Below are 26,196 nucleotides of genomic sequence, written 5' to 3'. Positions count from 1 at the left end.
TCGGCAAGTCTCGCAGCTCCAATCTTGTCACCACCTCGTGTGTTTGCTTAAGGCAATGTCGGTATTATTTATACCTGAAAGGTGCCGAGATTGACGTAAGGATGGACATAAATACGTCAATAAGGATGTCATACGAACTGGTCGTTCGCACATTCTTTACTGAAGTTCTCGGCTAAATCAAAACAATGGCTGCGGGGATTTCCCAGGTCGCTGTAGGTTTGATTTGTTTTGAGAACTCCGTATGCCTATTAGGGGGCTGGAGAAATAGTGCTTGCCTAATGAGATGGCATGCGCTATGACCTAATCAGATAACGGGCTTCTGTGCCGTTGTATGGCTAATCGGATAACGGGTTTTTGTGCAGTTGAATGGCTGCTAGTTAATTATTAACCAGACAAGGGTCAGAAATAGGGGGATCGATACAGTACCCATAGTAAATACATCACATTGCGACAGTTCGATAGCGGAGGCATTTAAACCTAACTAGAACAAGTAAATATGACAGTCTAAATAAAATAATTTCCAACTAAAATTAAAACGATAATATTAAAATTAGTACATTTGACTGTAACGTTAAAAAAAATGAACAGGTATAGTAAAACCTCGTTACTGTTGTCCATGATTGATTCATCGACCTTGTGCTTCCACGTCTCTTGCTTCATCCAAAGATAGGTATGAGTTTTTGATCGAGAAATAGTCTAAAGGCTACTTCATCATGCAGAATTCTATGGTTGGTGAAATATTTATCCCAGCAATAGCTGTTAGGTGGTCCCGTATGGTCAGGGGGTGAAAAGCAGTCCGTGCCACATGTGATAGGATATGGTATAGGCACAAAAAGGTGTCGCCTAACATTCAGGAAGTCTTTCATGGTTTCACACACCACGGCTTCCTAGGATCTGCAGCTCTATCCTTTCTCTAATCTTTCTCTTTGACAATTTATTTGGATGTTTGAGTTTTATTTTGCAGTGTTGTTGATGGTGCCATGTTGCCACTGAGGAATGCCTTTAGCCTGTTTGTGAGTTGTAGAAACTAAAAGTATATGAACAGTCTTCATGGTAGATGTCAGTGATTCGGTCAAAACTCTGAGACCTGCTGTGCCTGCCAGGCAATCTTATGGAACAAAACATTTAATCAGACATCTCTCATAATAGATGTTCGGAGGATTGGGAGTAGAATTCTCTTTTATTGGATTAATCAGAATAAGCAAATGACTCACTGGTCCTTCTCCTGCTCTCCTTTGCCATCAAAGCTCAAGTAGAAATCACTGTTTCCAGACCTCCCTAACATAGTTTCCTTCTATCTTGTCCGAGTAGCTGCCGAAACTTGTCCAAGTACCCTACTCTTTCAGGTCTGATCTCAAGCATGTAATTTCTTTAGTGTGATCAAGTTTTTGTGCAAGGACAAGCGCAAACCAGTGACACCTGCTGGGGGATTCTGGTGTTCGCACCCTAGTAGTTGCTGGGTGTCCCTGAGGAGAGTGAAGGGAGGAGCTTGAAATGAGGGAAAAAACGATTGAAAAAGGAGGAGAGAAACAGAAGGCAAGTGAAAGGGGAAGATAGAAACGAGGGAAAAAACGAGAGAAAAAGCAGAGCGAGAGGAAGGAGATAGAAGTCCACTGGACCACAAGGGATGAGGCGCGGCTAAAATCTGTGGGTGGAGGGGGGCCACCAACACTCAAGAGTGCAGGTAATCGTTATGGTTGGTGAGTGTTACCAGGGATCACACACAATTTGACAGGACCCAATTTAGGGTTGTAACACAAGCCAAAGCAGTGGTTTCACCCAGATACCACCTCTCCCAAAGCATTGATCTGTATGATTGGCTTCGTGCTCTTTTTATGTAGATTTAGAGGGTGAATGATTACCCAAATCTAGTTGTCGATGTCATATTCACAGAAAAGTTAGGTACTAGTTTGCTTGTGTTCTCATCTTCTTTATACAAAGATATGTGAAGAGACAAAGGAACAGCCGACACGTGTTTCGTCCAGGGGCCAGCAGGCCAGGGCTTTCTCAAGGGGGATCAATCTTGTGGTTGGTATTATTTATCTAATTAGATGATAGGTCGAGGTGACCGAAGCAAGCGTCTTCTGTGATGTGGGTTTTCTGCGGTCTGAGGAAGCTCTAGAGTGCGCGGGCTCAGAGGAAGCCCTCACTTAGTGGTGGAGCTGCGAGGGAAGGAGAGCAATTTCACTGACAATGAGGTAGTGAATCTCAGAGCTACATATGTACGAATATATCAATGTATGTGAAGTTTGTGTACAGAGTGCACTTCTGCCTTACTTAAAGGTTCCTAAAATGGCAAGTACTGGTTGCATCTTGAAAGCAAAGTGTCCTTTGACTATGGCGGACAATTTTTGTGGACTCACCACTATTATGTCCACCCCAAATAGGATTTCCTTCCCTGACTGAGGAATAAGTTGACATGAAGCCTGCACCATGTCAACATTGATTACGTATCTATTTCTCAATCAACCCTTCCACCCATCTGTCTGTTCCCACCACCTAGTGGTGTGTGTGCGTGTTAATGTTATGTCTGGTCCTGATAGAATGGAGCGTCACTATTGGAATGGCCGAAGAAGAGTGCAATTCCACAGAGGAACATAGGGTTGAATTCGTCTTGCTTTGTATGCAATAACCTGCGTTTGAAATTGGATTCTCTTATGTACAAGAAGACAGTAAAGTTTACGTAGCTAAAAAAAAAATGGGCTGTTGGCGTGGAATGTAAAAAATCAGTTGGGCTGCAGCATTTTGTACCAACTGAAGTCTCCTCATCAAATATGTTCGATCCCCCGAATGAAGACAATTGCCATAAACAATTTTACAAGTTCTGAAAGCTTGCACATCATCTTTGAGAGTAGACCGGCATTGGAGGGGATTCGAAGGCCAGGAGATAAGATCACATAGATTGGGTCTTACAGAAAATTTCAGTCTTCTCCACATTGGGTTGCAGACAGCTCCCCTTCTTCTATTTAGATAGGGAAATAGGGCTGAATTTGTATTTTTTTTTTTAGAATGGTGTTCTGGGCTATGGGGATAATACGCTGGATTTCGCCAGCATATGAGACTAATGTCAAGGCAAAAGATTGGATTACCATTGCCAAAGGGGACATGTATACCTTCTATAGTGTGGGGCTTAACGTGGACCTTTTCAGGACTCTATACTAGAGGGATGTTAACGTGGATGAGAAAGGTGGTGAAGAGACGGCTTGAGAGCAGGTATCATGAAAAGAGTGAATCCAGTTAAAACCATTACCGCAAACACCTAAATTGGATATTGTGAAATGCGGCTGCGAGTTCGAGTAGCACTAGCATGGCAGTGACTCTGTTGTCAAGAATCTGTTGAAGATGAACAGAGACCGATTGTAAAGAGAGAATTGAGTGTACGTGGTGTTTGTATGTATATCTAGGTGTTTTGGGCTTTTCTCTGTGTGCATGTTTGCCTGCATGTGCTCAGTTGGTTGTATGCCAATTTGCCTATAAGGATATCTTTGTTGGTACATGTGGTACGGTGTCTGAATATATGTTGATCTGTGTGCACATATGACTGAACGTATTTTATACTTTGTGCATGGTTGTCTATATCTCTGTGCATGCGTGGTTGTACATATATCTTTGTCTCTGTACGTGGGTGCCTGAACGTCTCTCTCTCTGTATGTATGTATAAACTTTATTTGATCTGTGTTCATGCACATCTCTTGATCTATGTTATTGGTTTCTTCTATGTGTGTTGTTTTTTTACTGCATGAATGTCCTCTTTTTGTCTTTTCTGGAACTGTTGTGTGAACCTGTGTTGTATTGGCGCTGTCATTGCTTATTTTCTGAGAAATTAACATCCGCTGCTTTTGTAGTATCGTTCCCCTCTCCATAACAAGAGTCCATGCTCGGACAATACTGTGGGTGTCGGACGTCTCTCAGTTAGAAACAAAGAACATCTCAGCAGTATGAACGGTTGTAATCTTTAATGTAAAAATTATGTTTTATAAAAAATTAGAATATTTATAGCACGCTACTAAAAACAGACACTTGTGCACATTGTTGCATAGAGTGCGACGTAGCCCATTCTATTGTTGTATGTGTATGATGGTGCTACTGCTCACCTATGATGTAACCACTTCACCGTTTTACTTTTTCCGTCTAGGTCTCGCCTGGGGACACAGGCTGGGATGTTTTCAGTCTGGACTATCATGTTGATGGACCCATTGCAACGGTAAGACCATGCAATTTTGTGTAATTACCCCACCTTTGTCTTTTGAAACCTTCCGAGTAATTTGGAGGCCCTGTTTTCTTCACTGTTTTTTTAATTATGCTTTTGGTGCCTGTGATGCTCCTATTGTGTGAGTCCTTCAGCCAAACATTTAATTCCAATAAAATATTCATGAGTGCTAATGTGTTCTGTTATTTACAACTTTCAATATCAATTTGTTCTTTAAGAAGCTCAAGAAAGTACTTAATACACTGTGTTCCATTATTCATAGACCACAGAGCTAATTTTGAATAATTTGAAGGGAGCTATAACGTGTGTTTAAAAAAAGTGTGCCATTTTGCCATGTAAATAATTAATGCAGTGTTGAATTCAATAGAACTGATGAGAAAGTTGCTATGCTTTTGTTTAGGAACCTTTTACAAACTGGTAAGACATTTCCATGTAATTTTTATTTTTTAAACAAGTGGAAGCAGGAAAATCTTTTTCTCTGTACTATTAAAATAGCACACACTCATCAACATACTGTTAGTTAATGCCTCGAATATCATTACTTATTTTGTTGGCTCCACTGATATTGTACAGCAGATTATTAAATTGCTTTTGATTTAACACCTTGACCGCGGCGCCGAAGCCGCGCCCTGTGCTGGACATTCCAGAACAGGACGCGGTCGTGACGGAACCGTTCCGTCATTAGCACAGCTCAGCCGTGACTGATGACGGAACGGTTCCGTCACCAGCATGGAAGGGGTTAAGAGACCTGACATTGCTATAGTCTAAACCATAGTAAAAACTCCCTCTAAGGGTTTAAAGCCAGTGGAGTAATGTTTGCCTCCTAATATGTTGTCTTTCACTCCAGCCTTTACATAGATTACATAGGAAAGTTAATCAAGTTCTTGCTGTGCATTCCTTCCCTTGCTCTAGAATCCTCGAATTAACACTAGTCGGTATACAAGAAAGAAAGGCCATATTTTTGGGCAAAAATGGTTTATAAAGCAAATATTTGTGGCAAGAGGCACCATGGGGCAGCTGTGGTCTTTTCTGGGGTTGGGACTTCTTTTTGAGGTGCTCGGGCTACAGAAACATGCACGAATATTTGCTTAGGCTTGAAGGAAATAACACTTATAGATGTAGAAATAAAAACATTTGTACTGATTGCAAGACAGGACATTTAGGAGAGGAAGGACAGTATAGTTAGAAAAGGGTCAAGATGGTTACAAGCAGGTTTGTGGTCTCACCCGACAGTGGTGGCCAGTCTCATCTAAAGGTGGAAATCGTTCCGGAGAGTCAGGTTTCAGAATGAGAATGCCTGTCCTGAAAATTATTTGCCCTTGACTTGTGGATAAACTATTTCATCAGGTTTGTATGAATGGGTGAATAAGGTTTTTATCTTAATAGTGGTGTTCACTGGTAGAGGCACTGGCGAGTGATTTGTGCAAGATTGCTGCTTGAAAGGTGGGAGAACTGGGTAGATATGTGGTCATGCTTGCTGTATCGAGTGATGAGGCGGTCCGATGATTAAAAGCCATCCACAAGGGTTATGGTTTACCTAATATGTCTTATAAGAATGCAATAAGATGATTGCTTCTCCTCTGGAGCAGGTGCTCCAGGCTAGAATTCAGATTTTCATGCAGCCTTTAAGCACTTGCTGTAATCATTCCATCTAAAATATATAACCCTTCCGAAGCACTCTTGAAATTCTCCAACATCTACTACCCTGTGTGTGCTGGACATGCCCTCCTGTACATGGAACTCTTTCCCGCGATTAACACTGCCTTGGCCCAGATGCTTATTAATATATAGTCTTGGATGTCAGTACAACACCTACAACAGAAACAAACAAAAACAGAGTTTCTTCTGATCTCCTCCGTCTTTGCCCTATTCCCGTTGCAGACTTGGCCCATCACTCCTTGGCTGTTTCTTTTCAAGCCATCTCCATCAGTGAGTGTACTAAATCTCCTTGTGTTAAATGTTTGGCATATGTGTTAGAAATAAATCTGAACCTTTATACTTTCAGAAATTCCCTTGCCAAATGCTTACTATATGAAATAAGACTCCTCAAGTGATTACATCTATCTTCCCTGAGGTTGATTTCAAATCTGTGGCACTCTCTCGCACTACTTTCTAGGACTGACTACTGCAAAGCAGTACTGACCGGTATCCTGAAACATCACCCGGCCCCTCTGAATGCTATCCTTCTTGCAGCACTAAGGTTCGTTTCGGGAACCAGAACTTCTAGCCATTATGAAACCACTTCCCATTGAAACTAGGGTACCTCTTTAACATTGCCTGGATAATACATACAATGTTTAATTCCGGAAATCTACAGTGACAGGTCCACACACTCACCATCCGAGGTACATTCTGGTGCTTTCTGAGCTCAGATAAGCTGCGTCCTGAAACCCCTTCCTTAAAAAAATTGGAATACTTGAGCATTCCCAGGGAGCGCACTGATGGTAAAAATCTTCCCTTCATCAATTGGTACCAATCTCTCAAATGGGTCCTTCAAAACGAGGCTAAAATGCATTCTGTTTCAGTGGAATTGCTACCTTCAACTTCCTAATTGATGTTGAATGCATATCTGCTGAGGTGCTTAACTTTTTACCGTACCCTGCACAAATTTCATTCAATACTGATCCCCTGCCTGAATTTGTGAGTACTCTATACATAGTCTTAATTTTTTTTTGTTACACTGTTCTGGTTAAATGTATTTGCCCTCCAGTGGATCTTCGTTATTTGTGATGAGCAATGAATTGTCCTGCGCAGGATCCCTGGGCACTATTTACTAAATATATGTAATGCACTTTTCTTTTCATTGTTGCTTTGTTCTACTTGTCATTTTTTTTATTATTGTCACTGTTTACGTACGATACCCCATTAGTTGGCAAAGTCCTCTATGGTGGTTATTTGGAGCAGGGGGAGGATTTGATCATTGTACCGTCGGGATGGAAGTTCATTTGTTGTACGGATGTGTCATTAATATCCATGTAGGGGAAGATAATAGTCAAAGATGGGGAGTTGATGTCGTGAACGCAGTTGCTGATCCCATGGAGTTGCTTTAGGGGATTGTAGAAAGTAGACTTTGTCTTTAATTAAGAAGCTGAAACTGAGCCAAATGGGGTGTTGGCATTAGAATATGTTTCAGGTGGTGATTTGGAGAAATCGGTGTTGACAGACATTTGTTTTGTTAATAGTAAAGTGATTTTGGTGGATTTTTGAATACTGTGTAGGATTGGACAGTTGGAATGGGTGCACACCATGATTGACTGCTTTGAACATTGATTTATCGTTTTTTTATTAGAGGTCTTGATGTAGAATCCATATTTGGCCTTGCATTTGTTGAGTTTGTGTGTATTGCGTGTATTTTCCATTTACAGTTAAGTGGGCCAGTAGGTCTTTCTAAGCGTTATGTTTTTGCTGTTATGAGATCGTATGTAGACCAAGGAGATTTGAGTTTTTGTTTCTCCTTGGTTCAAGCAGATGTGTGAATGTCATGAAGGACTTGGTGAGTGGAATTGCAGTTGTTGAGGACATTATCCATATCTGCAGCTTGGGTGAGGTTGTTTTATGATCTGGGCCTGTTCTGTGAAATCATTGGGGACATTACTGAAGGATCTAATGGTGATTGTTTATATGGGCTATTCTTCTGTAGAAGTTTTTATGTAGCACTATAAAAAGGCGGTACCTGGTGAAGTCTAATGAGAGGGTTGAAGGAGGGAGAAAGGAGGACTTGATGAAGATTGTGAGTTTCCATGTGAAGTGAAGCTTAGTGAGGAGGAGTGATCTAGAAAGGTTGCTTCACTTATGGAGCCTCCATAGAAATTTAGAGTTTGTTTAGTGCTTTGGAAGTTAGGATATTGAAGTTACTTGGATGTTGTCTCAGTTGGAGATGAGGTGAGGTTGCAGAAGGCAAAATATTTTTCACCTAAGGTGAAATGTAATGGAACTGGTGGAGGAAAGTGAAAAGCATCTTCCAAGGCACCATAATGACGATGGCTGCTTTGTACATTGTCATACATTCAGGATCAGTTCCCTGTGGTTTCTTCTTTTCCACTAAAGAAATACCACCTTCAATGTGTTCCTGCACATGCAGTTACTTTCTTGCACGTTGTTCAGGCTTCAGAGCTAAATGTATTATTATTAATATTATTATTATTGTGTCCAGTACTGGTAGTGAAGAACCTGCTTTTGTGTTTTGCCTATTTAGGGCAAACTCCAAGCAGGGCACTAGCTCAGTGTAAATAAAATAAGTTCAGGCAGAGCCAGTTCAAGACTTTTGAGACCTCTAAGCAAAGTGACATTTTGTTTTCACACCATCATGGAGGTGGGGGTGCCACAGTTAGTTAAAATTCTAGATGTGTAGTTGGCATTTTTGTTCCTGTGATTACTAAACGGAGAAACATTAGGTATCTTGACTACCCCCTGGCCATCTTGAATGGAAACCCAATGCGTTTATCTTAAAATAGAAACCTACATATATATGAATAGTAGTCTGCCAGTAGCACCCATCATCACTGCTTGTTTTCGGAGACGTAGCACAGGCTATAGTACACTTAGAAATTCCCTCCCCTCAATGAAGGAGGGCCCTGGTCATACTCATGCCAAAATTCCATGAGAACGTCTGATGTAAAACAGGCAACAAGTGTACCATAGTGGTTGTGATCAAGGTTAACTAATGAAGATAGGGAGGGTTGACTAAACAGAATCGGGGGATACTAGTGTTGGAGGAGAATGAGCAATTGTCCATTTCAAAAAGCTGGAAAGTAGAATGTAACTGTGGTTTGTGTGAGGGGAGAAGCGGAAAGTAAACGGCCCTGCTTTGAATCATACATAAAATAGTGATGGTGACCTCTATCCATCCTAGTGTTGCTCAAGTATGAATTTACCTTCAATAAATTTAAAGACAAGAGTCGGGTGACAAAACATGAACAAGTGGGTTTTATTAAATGCAACGACCGGTGAGTGAGTGAACAGAGTTGCGTCTGAAGAAAAACTCTCATTGTGCAAAGTTTTGGCCAACACTGTATGAATCTCGTGAGGCACAGGGTCAGAGCTGATTTGCATATAGCCAGTGTCTAACCCAGGATGGTGTGGAGTGCAAAAATGGATTTAGGCCCAGATCCTTGTACTGGGGTGAATGTATGACATTGTTCTACATTCTGTCCATCAACTGTTTTTTGCAATTTTCACCCCGAGTGGGCTGGGTATGCTCAGACGTGAGTCCCAGGCTCTCCACACCACTGGAGTCAAGCTATCCAGGCTGATGAAGGCTGATAGCCAGAAACCGGTCCTTGGATGCTTGATTCCGGTCTGGTAAAGACATGGCTTGGTAGTTCGGACTGGACTGTTCCCATGAGGCACAGGGTCAGAGCTGATTTGCATATAGCCAGTGTCTAACCCAGGGTGGTGTGGAGTGCAAAAAACAATGGATTTAGGCCCAGATCCTTGTACTGGGGTGAATGTATGACCTTGTTCTACATTCTGTCCATCAACTGTGTTTTTTGCAATTTTCACCCCGAGTGGGCTGGGTATGCTCAGACGTGAGTCCCAGGCTCTCCACACCACTGGAGTCAAGCTATCCAGGCTGATGAAGGCTGATAGCCAGAAACCGGTCCTTGGATGCTTGATTCCGGTCTGGTAAAGACATGGCTTGGTAGTTCGGACTGGACTGTTCCCATGAGGCACAGGGTCAGAGCTGATTTGCATATAGCCCGTGTCTAACCCAGGGTGGTGTGGAGTGCAAAAAACGATGGATTTAGGCCCAGATCCTTGTACTGGGGTGAATGTATGACATTGTTCTACATTCTGTCCATCAACTGTGTTTTTTGCAGTTTTTACCCAGAGTGGGCTGGGTATGCTCAGACGTGAGTCCCAGGCTCTCCACACCACTGGAGTCCAGCTATCCAGGCTGATGAAGGCTGATAGCCAGAAACCGGTCCTTGGATGCTTGATTCCGGTCTGGTAACGACATGGCTTGGTAGTTCGGACTGGACTGTTCCCATGAGGCACAGGGTCAGAGCTGATTTGCATAAAGCCAGTGTCTAACCCAGGGTGGTGTGGAGTGCAAAAAAAAGATGGATTTAGGCCCAGATCCTTGTACTGGGGTGAATGTATGACATTGTTCTACATTCTGTCCATCAACTGTGTTTTTGCAGTGAATCTCGTGAGGTACAATAAAACAATTCTGCATTCTTGGAAAATCATCTGTCATAAATAACAATTTTGGTCTTCTTATAAGGGGGGCAGATGTCTCGGCCTCGGGGAGAGCTAGTGTGGGCCATTGTGTGTGTTTGTGTGTGTGTCCAGATGTCTAGTGTGGGGAACGTGTGATCGCTATGTATGGCATGTCGTCTTGATTGGCTGAGTGTTTCTATCTGCTCCTGACATGTAGCTTTATGATATTTTTAGGGAACATGAACCTCTGATCAAATGTGTTTTATTAGGGACAATGTCCTCTGACCTGTTTGTGGTGCAACTGTCAGTCTGAGGGATCGATCAGGGTTTTCCCTGTGTGCTTGCTTGTCTTTGGACTAAGCTAGAGCCCACCTGTGACATGTCACTCAATACCATGGGTTAGGGTCGCAGGGCCTGTCCGACCGCATATCTCTGACTCTGGGTTGATAGGGAGATCCCCTTGGCGGTATCCTAAAGCAATGATACAAGTTCGCTAGAACTCCTATGAATAATGTGACAGCCATTTATATTTTTACAGACACCCTCAATATTATGCATACAGTTACAGCATACATTGATATGGTCTTTACTGATTTTGACATTGTTATGCATATCTAGATCATGGCGTACATTGATATAGTTTCAACTGGTATCGATATTGTTACGCGTGCATAGATTATGACATTATTATTATTATTATTTGGGTTTTGTAAAGCGCGTAGTAACCCGTAAGCATCCATTGACATTGTATCTACTGGTATCGACACTGTTGCGCAGGCATAGGTATGGTATTCATTGACATTGCATTTATGGGTATTGACATTGTTATGTAGGCATAGGTTATGGCTTACGTTGAAATTGGTTTAATTAGTATTGCCGTTGTCGGGCCTGCACACATCATGGTTTACATAGAGTACTTATGCCTTCAGTCTAGGGCACTGGGAGAGTGCTTATGTGGTTTGTGAGTGTATAGTTCATTGAGATTCCTTCAGATGACTCTTGTATTTCTCTGTCTCCCAAGTCCTCGATCAACCACTTTTGGCACCAACAGGGGCCTGTTTCCATTGCCTCCCCAGTGCCTGCAACAATGTCTTTTTTTTTTTTTTTTTTTTTTTTTTTTTTTTAATATATTTATTGAGTTTTTTCCCCCCCGCATTTTTCCAATAAGACCAATACATTTTCACAGTACAGATAAAAAAATTAAACAGATAGGAGAAGAAAATAGAGAGAGACATTACACAAAATTCAAATACAATCAAAATCAAAATTCGTATATTTTAAGCCTCTACTTATTCCTATTCTTCCATTTCTCTATGGGAAACCAAATCCTACCCCCCAGTGACCTTGCCCTTCTACCTTTCCTATCGTAGATGGCCTTCTCTAGGTTGTATGCGGAGAGAAGCCTTGCTATCCATGACTGAAATGTAGGTGCCGTCTTGTCAAGCCAGGCCCTTGCAATGATCATTCTTAACACTGCCGTAGCCATAAACAGAAATTCTGGGTGTTCAATGTTGTCTCTTATATTCACCCCTAACAATATCAATTCGTCCGACAGTTTAATCTTCATCCCTAGAGAGACTTCCAAGAATTCTTCAATTGCCAGTTTTACTGTATAAAGCTGTGGGCATTGTGCAAACATGTGTATAATATTGGCACTACTTGAATTACATCTTGGACACGTTATACCCGTACTGCCCCCCCACTGGGCAATTCTTGCAGGGGTATGATAGAGAGAGTAGATCGTCTTATAGTGCTGGGTTTGTAGTGAAGCCGAGCACAAAACCGACCGTCCTAAATCTAATGAGGTTTGTAAACCATCAGGGTGCGCCCCTACTTGTTCCACCCATTTCTTGGAATATTTTTCTCTATCGTCTGTTTTTAATGCATAAAATTCAGCATAAAGTTGCCTAATCGTTGCCCGTGTACTGCGCTCCAAGTAGTCCATTATCCTACAATGAGACATCCCTACTGGTCCACCCTGTTTCTTATAAAAGTAACTCTTGACTTGTAAGTATTTAAAGAAATTGCATCCTGGAATATTAAACTTAGTTTGAATTTCTTGAAATAATAAGAACACCCCTTCTACATCCAGCAAGTCACCTAGTTTTTTGATCCCCTTACCATCCCATTCCTTCATAACTGTGTCCCTGAAGATTTCTGCGGGAAGAACATTATTTGTATACAGCCTAAGATATCTGTTATACCTCCCGATTCCTAATTTTTTCCCAACGTCCTTCCAGATTTTATATATTGCGCTCAGTGTCTTGAACCTAGTATGTTTGAAATATGCATAATCCACTGTGTTCACCCAGGCGTTCCCTGCCTCCTTACCCAGGACCGCTTCATAAACATTCGCACAGCCCCATCTCTCTCCACACTGGCTACTTCCACCTAATAACCCTTGCGAGTACTGTAGAGCTACTGCCCAGTAATATAATCTAAAATCCGGTGCACCCCAACCCCCCTTCTCCCTCGATAGTGTCAGAAAACGATACGCCCTCCGTGTCTTCCCCTGAGCCCATATAAACCTATTCAAAATTGCTTCTGTTTTGTTAAACCATGTGAAATCAAAGTATAAGGGAATTGCTCTGAGAATGTATAAAAGTTTTGGAAACGTAACCATTTTAATCATATTAATTCGCCCCATTAACGTCAAATGTAAATTATGAACTCTCTCTAAGTTTCTTTTAATTTTCCCTAAGAGTGGCTCTATATTAATCTCTACTACTCTATCCAATTCCGCTGATACCCTAATCCCCAAATACGTTGCTTCCGGAACTACTCTCATATCCTGGAATATGGTAAACCTGTTCTGCACTATCTGCGTCTTTCCTCTATTTATAAGATACCCCGAGAATGCCCCGAAGTCCCTTGCCTCTTGCTCTATTTCTATCAGAGCCCCCCCCGGCGCTGTTGTAATGATTGCGACGTCATCCGCATAGGCGAATAACTTATATTCCTGTTCGTGTAATCTGACTGGGGGGATCCTGTAGTTACGCGCAAGCCTTCTTAACAGCGGATCTAAATATATAGCCAACAATAAAGGTGAGGCTGGGCATCCCTGCCTAGTCCCGCGCCGGATCCGTACTGCCTTTGTATATGATTTGTTAATTCTTATCCTAGCCGATGGTTGTTTGTAAAGTGCCTGAACTGCCTTTATATAGCCTTCCCCTATCCCAGCCCATTCCAGGGCTTTCCACAGATAGGCCCAGGAGACCCTGTCGAAAGCCTTTTCAGCATCCAGAAAAATAGCCGCGACAGGGTCTCCTGCCACCTCGGCAGCATCTAAGACGGTGATCTGTCTAGTGTGTTGGGTGGTCCCTGTGCCTGGGATAAAGCCATCCTGTTCCGGGGACACCAGCCTCTCGATAACCCTACTAAGCCTTTTTGCTAATGTTTTGGATAAAATTTTTGCATCTGCATTCAATAACGTGATTGGCCTATATGAGCCTGGGTCTATAGGAGGCTTATCCTTTTTTAATATCACGATTATATCCGCCCCGGCCCAGGTCTGTGGAACTACCCTTCCCCCCTGCGCCATACAACATATTGCCCAAATGTCTGTTCCTAGCACGTCCCAAAAGGTCCTATAAAATTCTACAGGAATTTGGTCTTGGCCTGTTGCTTTGCCGGAAGGAAGGCTAAATGTCGCTTCTTTTACCTCCTGTAGCGTTAGCTGGAGGTCCAGTTTCTCCCTGTCTTCCGAACTTAACCCCCTATGTGGTATCTGTGACAGGTATTCTGATATCCTTGGCATATCATTACTTGCGTCCTGCTCGTATAATGATTCGTAGAACCTCCTAAAGACTTCCTGCACTTCCTCCACCTTATTAACTATAGCCCCTGTATTATCCTTGATTTCTTTTATTTCCCCTGCAGCTAATGTTTGTCTAGTCCTGATTGCCAGTAAATGACCCACTCTCTCATTAAATTCATAGCATTTTTCTTTTTTTGCTAGAAAGTTCCCTGCTGCCTTTTGCGCCAACGTTACTCCTGTCTCCGCTTTCTGTACCTCTATATCCAGTAAGATCTGTTCAATAGGTTCTTGTCTGCTTATTGTGCCCACTAGACCCTCCTCTTGTCTCGCCAGGCTTCTAACCCTCTCCTCCATCTTCTCCCTTTCTTTCTTATTTCTTAGCATAGTATAGCTTAATGTCTCTCCCCTGACTCCAGCTTTAAAGGCATCCCACACCATATCCGCTGAGGCTGAGTATCTATTCATGTCCCAATATTGTGTAATCCATTCCTGCATCCTTTTCACATACTCCTCCTCCTTCAGCAGCCCCCGTTCGAACGGCCATTGATTATGCGTCCTGTCCCTTTCTCTATCAAATGCCAAACTTAAAACCAGCGGGTTATGATCCGACACTAACCTAGGGAGTCGTTCAATGCCAGCTGTGCCCACCAGTGAACTCGAAATGAAAAAATAGTCCAGTCTAGTAACCTTTCTATGAGGAGCTGAATAGTAGGTGCTGCCTGTGCCTATGGGATTACTCTCAGCCCACATATCCACCAAGGCGTTGTGTCTTGTTAGATTCTGTACTGCTTCGTATGTCCTTATCTTCCTACCCCTGTATTTACCCCCATCCCTCTTGATTAAACCATCCAAGCCATTGATATTGAAGTCCCCGCAGCATACTACAGGCTCCGGCCACAGCGCTATTTCGCCATCCAGAAATTCCAGCAGTTCAGGTTCATCTTCAGTTGATCCATATATTGAGGTAATTGTCAATCTCCCATCCAGTGTTTCCACATCCAACAAGACCCATCTCCCGTCTTGATCCACTTTCTTCCTTTGGACTTTTGCAGCGCCTTTCCTAGCTAGTATCGCCACCCCCTTTTTCCTATCTTCCTGTCCTGTATAGGCGAGCACTTCAAACCCCATTTGCCCCAACATATAATTATCTTTCCTAGCCACATGCGTCTCCTGTAAACAAACTATATCAGCTCTCCAGAGTCGTAATGCCGCGGCTAATTTTTGCCTTTTCTCTGCGTTATTTAGCCCACAGATATTGAGCGTAATTATCTTAACTGCCATTAAACAGATTTAACTTTTGCCATCTCTCCCATTACTCCTGTGAAATCAAACCATGATTGTCTCTCTCCTTTGTATAGCTTGCGAATCTGTACTGCTTTTCTCCCTCCTCCTACACCAACACCACACCCACCACCTCCCACCCCCTTAACCCCCCTCCACCCTCCAGATACCCTCCCCCCCCTAGCACAGGCAAATAGGTCAGGGCTGACCTATGCATGATCACTGTGCGTTGCAGAGTGGCCCCCCCTCTCCTACCCTCTCCTTCCCTTTTTACTTGCAATGACTCAGGTTAGGAAGAACTCGTCACAGTCCTCCTTATTCATCTTATTCTTTTCTCCCTATTCCTTCCCTTTTGCCAATTCCTTGCTCCTATCTCTACATTGTTCTGTTAATTCTGCCAAAAATTCTCCCGCCTTTATTTCAGAAAAAAACATTCTTGTACATCCTGCAGATATGACTTTTAGCTTTGCCGGAAACATTAAGTACGCCTCTGCCCCTTGTCTCTGGAATGCTGCAATTAATTGTCTGAGACGCCATCTCCTCTCCAGTGCCTGCAACAATGTCAATATTTTCTTTTTTTTTTGGTGGGGGTCGGAATATGCATCTGCCCGAAACCTGTGCATCTCTCCAGCAGTTGTTTTACTCAATAAATCGGGGTCTGGTGTTTCTGGACCTGGTAATTTTAGATCCTGAAACACCAGACAATTCAAGTTGCCAGGAGTGATAGTCTCTCGGAATACTGCCACAGACAGCTTGTAAAGGGACACGGATTGTTCATCTAGGCAGGCCAATGCATTTACCAAAGAGTGATTAGGATAACAATAATTAATCAAGAGACTCTCCTTAGATAGGTTGAAAGTGAATGTCTCTGAAAAGAAAAAAAGAAAAAAATAATAAAAATAGTGCCTGCAACAATGTCAATATATTTTTTTTTCAGAGACTTCTCCCCGACTCTTTTCTCCATCTTCATTAGGTTCTCTTGCTTGCTGGTTTGTGGCAATGCGAAACTGCCACTTGAGGAACATGTACAGTTGAGAGTTCTTGCTGGTATGCTAGTGATGCTTTTGTTTCCTTGGGTGACATTCACTTTCAACCTATCTAAGGAGAGTCTCTTGATTAATTATTGTTATCCTGGATTCCTCTGGGTGTCTAGTTTTCAAAATGTAAAGGTTTGCTGGGTTTCCACAGCTAGGCACATTACAGAAAAGGGTCAGTTTTCACTGGGGAAAATGTGATGTCCCTGTTGTGTTTTGGGCCATTTCCTGTCGCAGGCACTAGGCCTACCCTCACAAAATGAGGTACCATTTTTATCGGGAGACTTAAGCCAATGCAGAATAGTAGAACAAGTGTTATTACCACTTGACTTTCTATGCATTTCTTCTTTCTAAATGTAAGGCACTGTGTAAAAAAGATCATTTTGAAAAATGCCCTATAATTCACATGCTAGTATGGGTACCCACAAATTCGGAGATGTGCAAATAACCACTGCTTCTTTACTCCATATTTTGTTCACATTTCGGAAATACATAGGTTTCCTTGATACCTATTTTTCACTGTTTATATTTTACCTCATTAATTGCTGTATACCTGATACACAATGAAAAACCATTGCAAGGTGCAGCTCTGTTATTGGCTCTGGGCACCTCTGGATCTTGGTGAGCCTACAAATCCTATATATCCCCTCAACCAAAAGGGTACAGTGGACGTAACAGTATATTGCTATCAAAGATCTGCGATACTTCGAAATAGTTACAGGTGAAAATGTAGACACAAATGGCTGATTTTTCCAACTCCATTTCATTATTTTTTAGTTTGTTAGTTTCTATAGGAAAACCTTGAAGGATCTACACAAATGACCCCTTGTTGAATTCAGAATAGTGTCTACTTTTCAGAAATGTATAGCTTTTCGGGCTCCATTGTTCGTTTCACACCCATTTCTACCACTATCTGGAAGGAGCACAAAAAATAGGCGATGTCCCAGTAAAATGCCCAAACTGTTTGGAAAATGTGGTTGTCTAACAAAAGTCTGCCTGTTCCTGAAAGCTGGGAAGATAGTGATTTTAGCACCGCAAACCCTTCGTTGCCAACATTTGCAGGGAAAATAACAGACCCTTCCTTCGGCAGCACTTTTTTCAATTTTTCCTTAAACAAAACACAAATGTTGTATTTTGGCTAATTCCTCTGTCCCTTCCAGGGTAATCCACAAACCCTGAGTACCTTTAGAATCCTCAGGATGTTAGAAGAAAAGGATGCAAATTTGGCAAACATACCTTCTGTGGACAAATTGTTACAGGGTCCTAAATGCGAATTACCCCAAATAGCCCCAAAAAAGGCTTAGCATGGGGGGGGGGCGACACCTGGCAGCGGAGGGGTTAATGGACGTCTGTGGTTGATAGCCTCGGAAAACGAGCTGGAAATCCACTATTTACAGTGGTTTTCAGCTAGTTTTTTCTGCCATTGTGAGTTGGCAAGTCTGTCAGCGTATATGAATTAACATGAGTAATAATTATATTCACCATGTACTTTCCAATGAGAGAAAATGCACATGCTCCTGTTTTAAAACATTTTTTTACATCTTAAAACCCTCTCTGTTTTACAGCAACAGCTTCCCTAGTGAAACTATTCCCTTTGGTTTCAAAGAAGGGCTGTATTCTGCACACATTGAAATTAGTTATAGGCAATACCTTTGTATGTTTACACAAAGATTCACCTTAAATGTAAGTCTACCTCTGTTGTTGCTCCTGACACCACCATTCCTGCACTTTTCCTGGCATCCAACTGTTTCAGTGAAGGAGGAGTGCCTGAGAAGTGCACGAAGAGCAGCTGGTGTCCCGTGTGTGTCAGGTGAGCTGAGGCAGATTCGTCTGCGGCGAGATACCTCAAAAGGGCGTTATATCTGAAATGCCGGTAAATGTCTTTGACATACTGTAGGAGAGTAGGGTCTGCAATCCTATGATCACCCAGATTTTTGCTTTTTGCTGCACTGGTTTACGACTTTCCCTGGCTGTGGGCCTGCTAATCAGACCCACAGCCTAGCTGTTCTCTCTATCCAAATTGTACTCAGGTACTGAATTGGCCCTGGGCCCTCTCCAAGTCCCTGTACCCAGGGCTGAGGTGCACCCAGAAGTCTCCCAGGGGCTGAAGCATGTATTGTGCCACCCCTGGATTGACTAACTAAAACTGACACAACTGGCTGCACGACAGCTGGGGCAAGGTGGTGTACTCACCCTTTGCTTTAGATATAGTATACCTATATCTAACCCTAAAATGGACACACAGATCTCCTATCAGTCACTCCTATGGCAGGCCTTAACAATCCTGAAGGCAGAGTGCTTGGAATCGTGTGAGATGGTGCTCTGGCATGAGCTGAGCCTGTCTGCGGCTTTCGGGATCTATCCCTTAGCCGTTTCCATGATATCGCATACCATATACTCTTAAGTGCATTATAATCCTCGCGGTTATGTGCCAACTCTGGTATCGCTTTATCAACACATGTCGAGTAAGGTGTCATACGAATTGGAATACTAACCCCTCGCCAATTCTGGCGACGGGGTTAGCATTCCACCCTTCTAGAGGGACACGACATGCATGTAACCTATAACCCGGTTAAAAGTCAGACAGAGCCGTAGCATCCACAAAATGGATGCTGCCACCGAGACACAAGTCTGCCCTCCTGCTGCTGGGAGTCCTCCCAGAGCAGGAGATAAGGACAAAGGGTTTCCTGCCAGGGGCGGTGCCAGCACCGTCCCAGACAGGGTTTTGTGTATTGTAGGTAGGCAGGGCTTCAGAGGAAGGTGACTGCACGTGGCACCCCGGTGCTCACTGTGCATAGGCTGGCTGGAACCAGTTCCAGGGTCACTCCAGACCCTGTGCTGGGGAAAAGCCCGCCAAGGAAGTGGGTGTAACCACCCCCCTCCTGGTCCCACCCATAGGGCAGGACCTAGTCGCGTGCCAGCCCCCTTTTCCCAGATAAAGGTAGAGACTGGCCCCCTTCCAGATCAGATCATCTTTGGAATCAAGATACCACTTTCCACGAAAGGACTTCACGATTTCTTCCTCAAGATTCTCCCTTGTGGCTAAGGAGTAGTCACCCTGCATCCGCAGGCACCATCTAAGAACACTGCGGTCTGCTGCACGTCCTTCCTCCGGAATCCGACTGCCCAGCTCGACGAGACCCGGCTTCCCTGGCACCTCTGACCTCTACCCACCTCTACAGCACAGCTGAGAACCGTGGGTGCGACGAGACCTCGAGGGACCGGCCATCGCCAAGACTGCACGACTTCTGCACAGCAAGCCCACCGAGTAATTTCCTGGTGAGTGCTTTGGGGTCCGAGAAGCCCCCACCCTGAGCAGCTCCAGCACCGAAGAGCAGCCCCCCAGCATCTCCACGATCTGCGTGGGGCCCTTCTGCTTTTTACTGCTCACCGCGTTGTTTGGCTACTAGCCCGCTGGCTTGTGGCCTTCCTGACGACGCCCGACGACATTTCTGCTGCTGGTCTGGTTGCTCCAGACTGGCCCTTGCTCCCTCCCAGAAGAGGAGCACCCTGGACCCTCCTGGTCCACTCAAGACGCCATTTTGAGTCCACCGCGTGGGCTTGAATTAGCCAAGGCTTGTTGCCCAATCCTGGGTAACTTCGACGCCAACGACTTCATCCTTCGTGGGACAGCTCGCACCTCCATCCTGGTCGCCGACAACGCCTCCTGGTCCGAGAGACTGCAGAGCCCAGCAGCGCCCACTCACCTGACTGCGGTGACTTCGCCCGGTGCCATCCTGGTGCCCACTTAATCACTGGCTAGTGATTCAAGAACTTGGTCCCCTCTGCTTTCAGGTTTTCTTCTTCCTTGATCCAGGCTTGGATCCATCGAACTTTCCTTCACTGGTCGCCTGCCAGCAACTTCTTCCTTCCAGGCTCCTGGTCCGGCAACGAGATCCCCGACGTCTTTTCAGACCTATGCAGCTGCAGCCCCTGGGCTAGGTAACTTCGGCACTCCGGTGTCCCAGCATAGCCTCACTATCCAAGGGTCAGGATCCACTGTCGTTTTCTCCCTACCAGGTCGGGTTCACCCGTGAACACTAACTTTGTGAATTCTAGCTTCCATAGACTTTGTCCCGCATCCCGCGTGAGAGTGCACACTCTGCACCCGAGTCCCCTGGGCCTCCTAGTAGTAATCTAACGATTCCCTAGTCCAGTCCTAGCGATTCCAAAGCCTATTAGAACTGTTACTTACCTGCTAGTAATTCGCATTCCACTTTTAGTGTATATGGTTTTTCGTGCCCCTCGGGCATTTGTGTAACGTGCTAACTTAAAAGTATTTTCGTAAGAGTTTTGTTGTGTGCCTAGCACCCTGTCCTCATAAAGAGTACAGGGTTGTTGTGATTCTAATAAATACACTGTTTATTTTCATAACACTTGTGTGGTGTCCCTTCACTGGGTGTTCAAGGGGTAATGTGATGGTAAAACAGCTGGCTTAACACGCCCTCTAGAGTCTTAGCCTTAGACTGCTCGTATCCATGCTACTAGGATAGCTGGTCTATAAGGTTGACTTACAACCAATCATCAATAAGGGTTGTTTGGACTGATATATAGTGATCACTAGAATAGTGAACACTGCACATCAGGCCAACTTCTCACATTGGTGGCAGCGGTGGGATTTGAGCTTGCTGTTGTTTTACCACACATGCCCTAAGAATATCTTGTGAAAGATCACATAAGTACTAAAGGTACATATAACTTAGCTTAGAATACTCTGAGTTCTACTGAACCAGCTGTTGTAGCTCCTAGGGCCTAGCACACCCTAAACTACAACTCTAGCAAGGGATCAGTAGGCAAACATATAGTGTAGGTAAGTGCACCACTTACACCTCACTAGAAAAGCATGTCGACTCAGGGGGACTCTACTGAGACTCCCCTGGTCAGTGTTGACCCTCCACAGGTCACTTCAAGATATGCAGCTCTCAATTTTCAGGAGATGAGGCAACTCTGTGTCTCCAGGAAACTGAAGCAGGGGTCTAACCCCACCATTCCCTTTCTGATAGGTCTCTTAGAGACATATGATGCCAGAAAGCTCTCTCAGTTACATGAGAGCATGCCAGCCTTAGAGGGAACCTCTGGGGATCCAGACCTCCCCAACACTGCTACTGCAGTTGAGGAGGAGGAGGATCAGGAGGAACTCTCTGGGGATGAGGTAGACAAAGGTCTTGAGGTAGTCAGAAGGCTAACTAAGACCAACTTAGACTTACTTGGGCTAGGATCTGGGGGACCCCCAGTACTGACCCGAAGTGGGCCTAACCTTGGAGTTAGGAGAGATAGATCTCTTTCTAGGGACTCCAATAGATCTCTGCACTCTAATGCCTCTTCTCAGGGGAGAAGGAATCCTCCACAGAGGAGATTTACTTCCCCTCAGAGAAGGGAACATGAGGCTAGGATGAGACAAGCTGAACTGAGGATTGAAAGGGAAGAAATTGCCCTGGCCAAAGAGAAGCTTGCCCTGGCAAGAGAGCAGCAGATGAGTGGGCTAGCTCCCACTGGTGGCAGCAATCTCCCAAGAGATAGAGAGAAGGGTTTAGATACTAAACACCTGACTAAAATAGTGCCCCCCTTTAAGCAAGGGGATGACATCCAGAAATGGATGGCTGCTCTGGAGAGGGCCTGCACTGTGCAGGGCATTCCCCAGAGTCAGTGGGCAGCTATACTGTGGCTCTCCTTTGATGGTAAAGGTAGAGATAAGCTCCTCACTACAAGAGTGGAGGATGCTAACAATTACCAGGTCCTGAAGAATACACTGGTTGATGGGTTTGGTTTAACCACTGAGCAGTACAGGTTGCTGTTCAGAGACACCCAGAAAACTCAGTCTCAGGACTGGTCTGATTTTGTGGATTGTGCCACTAAGGCTTTGGAGGGCTGGTTGCTGGGTAGCAAGGTTACAGATTACACAGGATTGTATAATCTAATGATGAGAGAACAAATTTTGAACAATTGTCAGAACCAGTTGCTGCACCAGCACCTTGTTGATTCAGATCTGACCTCTCCCCAAGAATTGGGAAAGAAGGCAGACAAATGGGTCAGGACAAGGATCAAGCAGAACCAGAACCAGAACCAGGGTGGTCAGAAGAAAGCAGACCAGAAGGGTAATGTTAAGAATGAGCAAAATGACCAGAAGTCTTCACCAGGTCCCCAACAAACCAAAGAGGGTGGGGGTCAGGCTTCCCAGAAGAAGAAGACTCAAGAAGGCCAGTCAAAAAGGTGGTGCCAGTACTGCAAAAGTAAATCTCACTGGTTTAGTGAGTGCACCAAAAGAGGAGGAGGACAAACTCCTGCCACTACAGCTCCTAAAGCAACTGCACCCCCTAGTACAGTCAGTAGTGGTAGTGTCACTCCCAAGGCATTAGTTGGGTTAACCTTGGGTACTGAGGGGTCTGACAACTTAGTTGGCACACTCACTCAGGCTGTCCTTGTCTGTACAGGGGATATGGATATGTCCCCTGAAATAAGTCCCAATACTTTGGGCAAATACAGGCAGACACCTTTGATAAATGGCAAAATGGCTCAGGCCTATAGGGACACTTGTGCCAGTGTCACCATGGTGACACCTAACTTTGTGGACCCTGGACAGATCATGCCAGGTACTGATTTCCTGGTGACCAATGCCAGCAATGTCACTACTAGTCATAGTGTGGCAATTGTGGCTTTCTCCTGGGGTGGAGTGAAGGGACAAAAGAAAGTTGTAGTCAGTTCAGACCTCCCAGTTGATTGTTTGTTGGGCAATGATTTGGAGTCATCACAATGGTCAGAAGTGGAGCAGAGGACTCACATGGAGATGTTAGGCTTGCCAGCACATGTGCTTGCTGTGACTAGGTCACAGGCCAGAAGATGCCCCACTGAACAGGTGCTGGATCCTGAAATTATGGACCAGACACCTCCCAAGAAGAAGAGCAGTAAGGGTAAGGCTTTGCCTTCCCCCTTGCCCCAGGTTGAGGATCAAGTCTCTGAGGAGGCTGATCTAGAAGAGCTGAGGGAAACTGAGCCTAAAGAGCTTGAACTTGATCAAGTTGAGTTTCTGGGCTCAGGGGGACCCTCCAGAGCAGACCTGGGGAAGGAACAGTTGAGCTGCCCTTCCCTTGAACCCCTCAGACAGCAGGCTGCTGCTGAGGCTGCAGGGAATGCCACAGGTGCCCACAGGGTATACTGGGAAGATGGACTCCTATACTCTGAGTCAAGAGACCCCAAGCCTGGTGCAACCAGGAGGCTGGTCATCCCCTTGTCTCTGAGAGGTTTCCTTCTCACCTTGGCCCATGAGATTCCCCTTGCAGGTCATTTAGGTCAGACAAAGACTTGGGACAGGCTTGTCTCACACTTTCACTGGCCCCATATGAATGAGAATACCAAGGAGTTTTGTCGCTCATGTGTCACTTGCCAAGCCAGTGGTAAGTCAGGTGGCACAACAAAGGCCCCCCTCATACCACTACCTGTGGTGGGGGTTCCCTTTGAAAGAGTGGGGATTGACATTGTTGGTCCAATGGAACCCCAGACAGCATCAGGACACAAGTTTATACTGGTGGTGGTGGACCATGCCACCAGGTATCCTGAGGCTATTCCCCTTAGGACCACTACAGCCCCTGTAGTGGCAAGAGCCCTAGTTGGAGTGTTCTCCAGAGTGGGTTTCCCTAAGGAGGTCGTTTCTGACAGAGGTACAAACTTCATGTCAGGATATCTGACTGCCATGTGGAAAGAGTGTGGTGTGAACTACAAGTTCACCACACCCTATCATCCACAATGCAATGGGCTTGTTGAGAGATTCAACAGGACCCTGAAAGGGATGATTCATGGACTACCTGAACCTCTTAGGAGAAGATGGGATGTCCTGATCCCCTGCCTCTTGTTTGCTTACAGAGAGGTCCCACAGAAGGGGGTTGGCTACAGCCCTTTTGAGCTTCTGTATGGGCATCCTGTAAGAGGACCCCTGTGTTTGGTGAAGGAAGGATGGGAGAGACCTCTCAAAAAGCCTGCAACCAACATAGTGGACTATGTACTTGGTCCCCGCTCCAGGATGGCTGAGTATATGGAAAAGGCATCCAAAAACCTTGAGGCCAGCCAGGAACTTCAAAAAGCTTGGCATGACCAAAAGGCTGTACTGACTGTGTATCAGCCAGGACAGAAGGTGTGGGTGCTGGAGCCAGTGGCCCCAGCAGCTCTGAAAGACAAATGGTCTGGGCCCCACACCATCATTGAGCAAAAGGGAGAGGTTACCTACTTGGTGGACCTTGGAACTCCCAGGAGCCCTCTCAGAGTGCTCCATGTTAACAGGCTCAAGGCATATGTTGACAGGAAGGACATGAGCTTGCTCATGGCCACAGATGAGGGACAGGAGGAAGAGAGTGACCCTCTCCCAGACCTGCTCACTCAGAATCCTGATGATGGGTCAGTTGATGGTGTTGTCTTTTGTGGCAGCCTCACTGAACATCAGCAACAGGATTGCAGGCAAGTTCTGCAATCCTTTCGACATATGTTCTCTCTGACACCCAGCCAAACTGATTGGTGTACCCATGATGTTGACACTGGAGACAGTCTGCCTGTCAAGAGTAAAATCTACAGGCAGCCTGATCATGTTAGAGACTGCATCAAAACTGAAGTGCAGAAAATGTTGGAACTGGGAGTCATTGAGCCCTCAGATAGCCCTTGGGCTAGCCCAGTAGTTCTAGTGCCAAAGCCTCACACCCAGGGTGGTAAGAGAGAGATGAGGTTTTGCGTAGACTACAGAGGCCTCAATGCAGTCACTAAGACTGATGCCCACCCAATACCAAGAGCAGATGAGCTTATAGATAGATTGGCTTCTGCCAACTTCTTAAGCACATTTGATTTGACAGCTGGGTATTGGCAAATCAGGTTAGCTGAGGAAGCCAAACCTAAGACAGCATTTTCTACCCCTGGAGGGCATTATCAATTTGTGGTAATGCCCTTTGGACTGAAAAATGCACCTGCCACCTTCCAAAGGTTGGTGAATCAAGTCCTCACTGGGCTGGATGACTTCTGTGCAGCTTATCTTGACGATATTGCTGTCTTTAGCTCCACCTGGGAGGATCACCTGGTCCACCTGAGGAAAGTGTTAGAGGCCCTGCAAAAGGCAGGCCTCACTATCAAGGCCACAAAGTGCCAGATAGGGCAGTCACAGGTTGTATACCTGGGCCACCTTGTAGGTGGAGGCCAGGTTCAGCCACTGGAGAGTAAGATACAGGCCATCAAGGACTGGACTCCTCCAATCACCCAGACTCAGGTTCGAGCTTTCTTGGGCCTGACTGGGTACTATAGGAAGTTTGTCAGAAATTATGGGTCCATAGTGACCCCCCTTAATGACCTGACAAGCAAAAAGATGCCAAAGAAAGTTCAGTGGACAGCAAGCTGTCAGAAAGCATTCAATGACCTAAAGCAGGCCATGTGCACAGCACCTATCCTCAAGAGTCCAGATTACTCCAAGCCATTCATTGTCCAAACAGATGCTTCTGAGTTGGGTGTGGGAGCTGTTCTGTCTCAACTGAATTTTGATGGTAATGATCAGCCTATTGCTTTCATTAGTAGGAGGTTGACACCCAGAGAGAAAAATTGGTCAGCTATTGAGAGGGAGGCCTTTGCTGTGGTCTGGGCCCTGAAGAAGCTGAGGGCCTACTTGTTTGGCACTCACTTCACCATTCAGACAGACCATAAGCCCCTCTTGTGGCTAAATCAGATGAAGGGTGAAAACCCCAAACTGCTTAGGTGGTCCATTTCCCTACAGGGGATGGATTTTACAG

At 44.9% G+C, this 26,196-nt stretch overlaps 1 protein-coding gene across 2 annotated transcripts in view; it reads left to right on the top strand.

Annotated features, from left to right (window-relative positions):
* Positions 1-26,196, top strand: part of TUBGCP3 (tubulin gamma complex component 3) — a 392,150-nt gene that overhangs the window by 293,899 nt on the left and 72,055 nt on the right. For both annotated transcript variants that reach the window (XM_078657652.1, XM_078657653.1), the window contains exon 16: positions 4,136-4,204. In XM_078657652.1, coding sequence (XP_078513778.1) covers positions 4,136-4,204 — 69 coding nt within the window. The remainder of the gene's footprint in view (positions 1-4,135; positions 4,205-26,196) is intronic.

Source organism: Lissotriton helveticus, chromosome 8 (genome assembly GCF_964261635.1).
Source record: "Lissotriton helveticus chromosome 8, aLisHel1.1, whole genome shotgun sequence".
Lineage (NCBI taxonomy): Eukaryota > Metazoa > Chordata > Amphibia > Caudata > Salamandridae > Lissotriton > Lissotriton helveticus.
The sequence above is the reverse complement of the archived record's forward strand: the minus strand, read 5'-3'. Positions and strand labels throughout refer to the sequence as shown.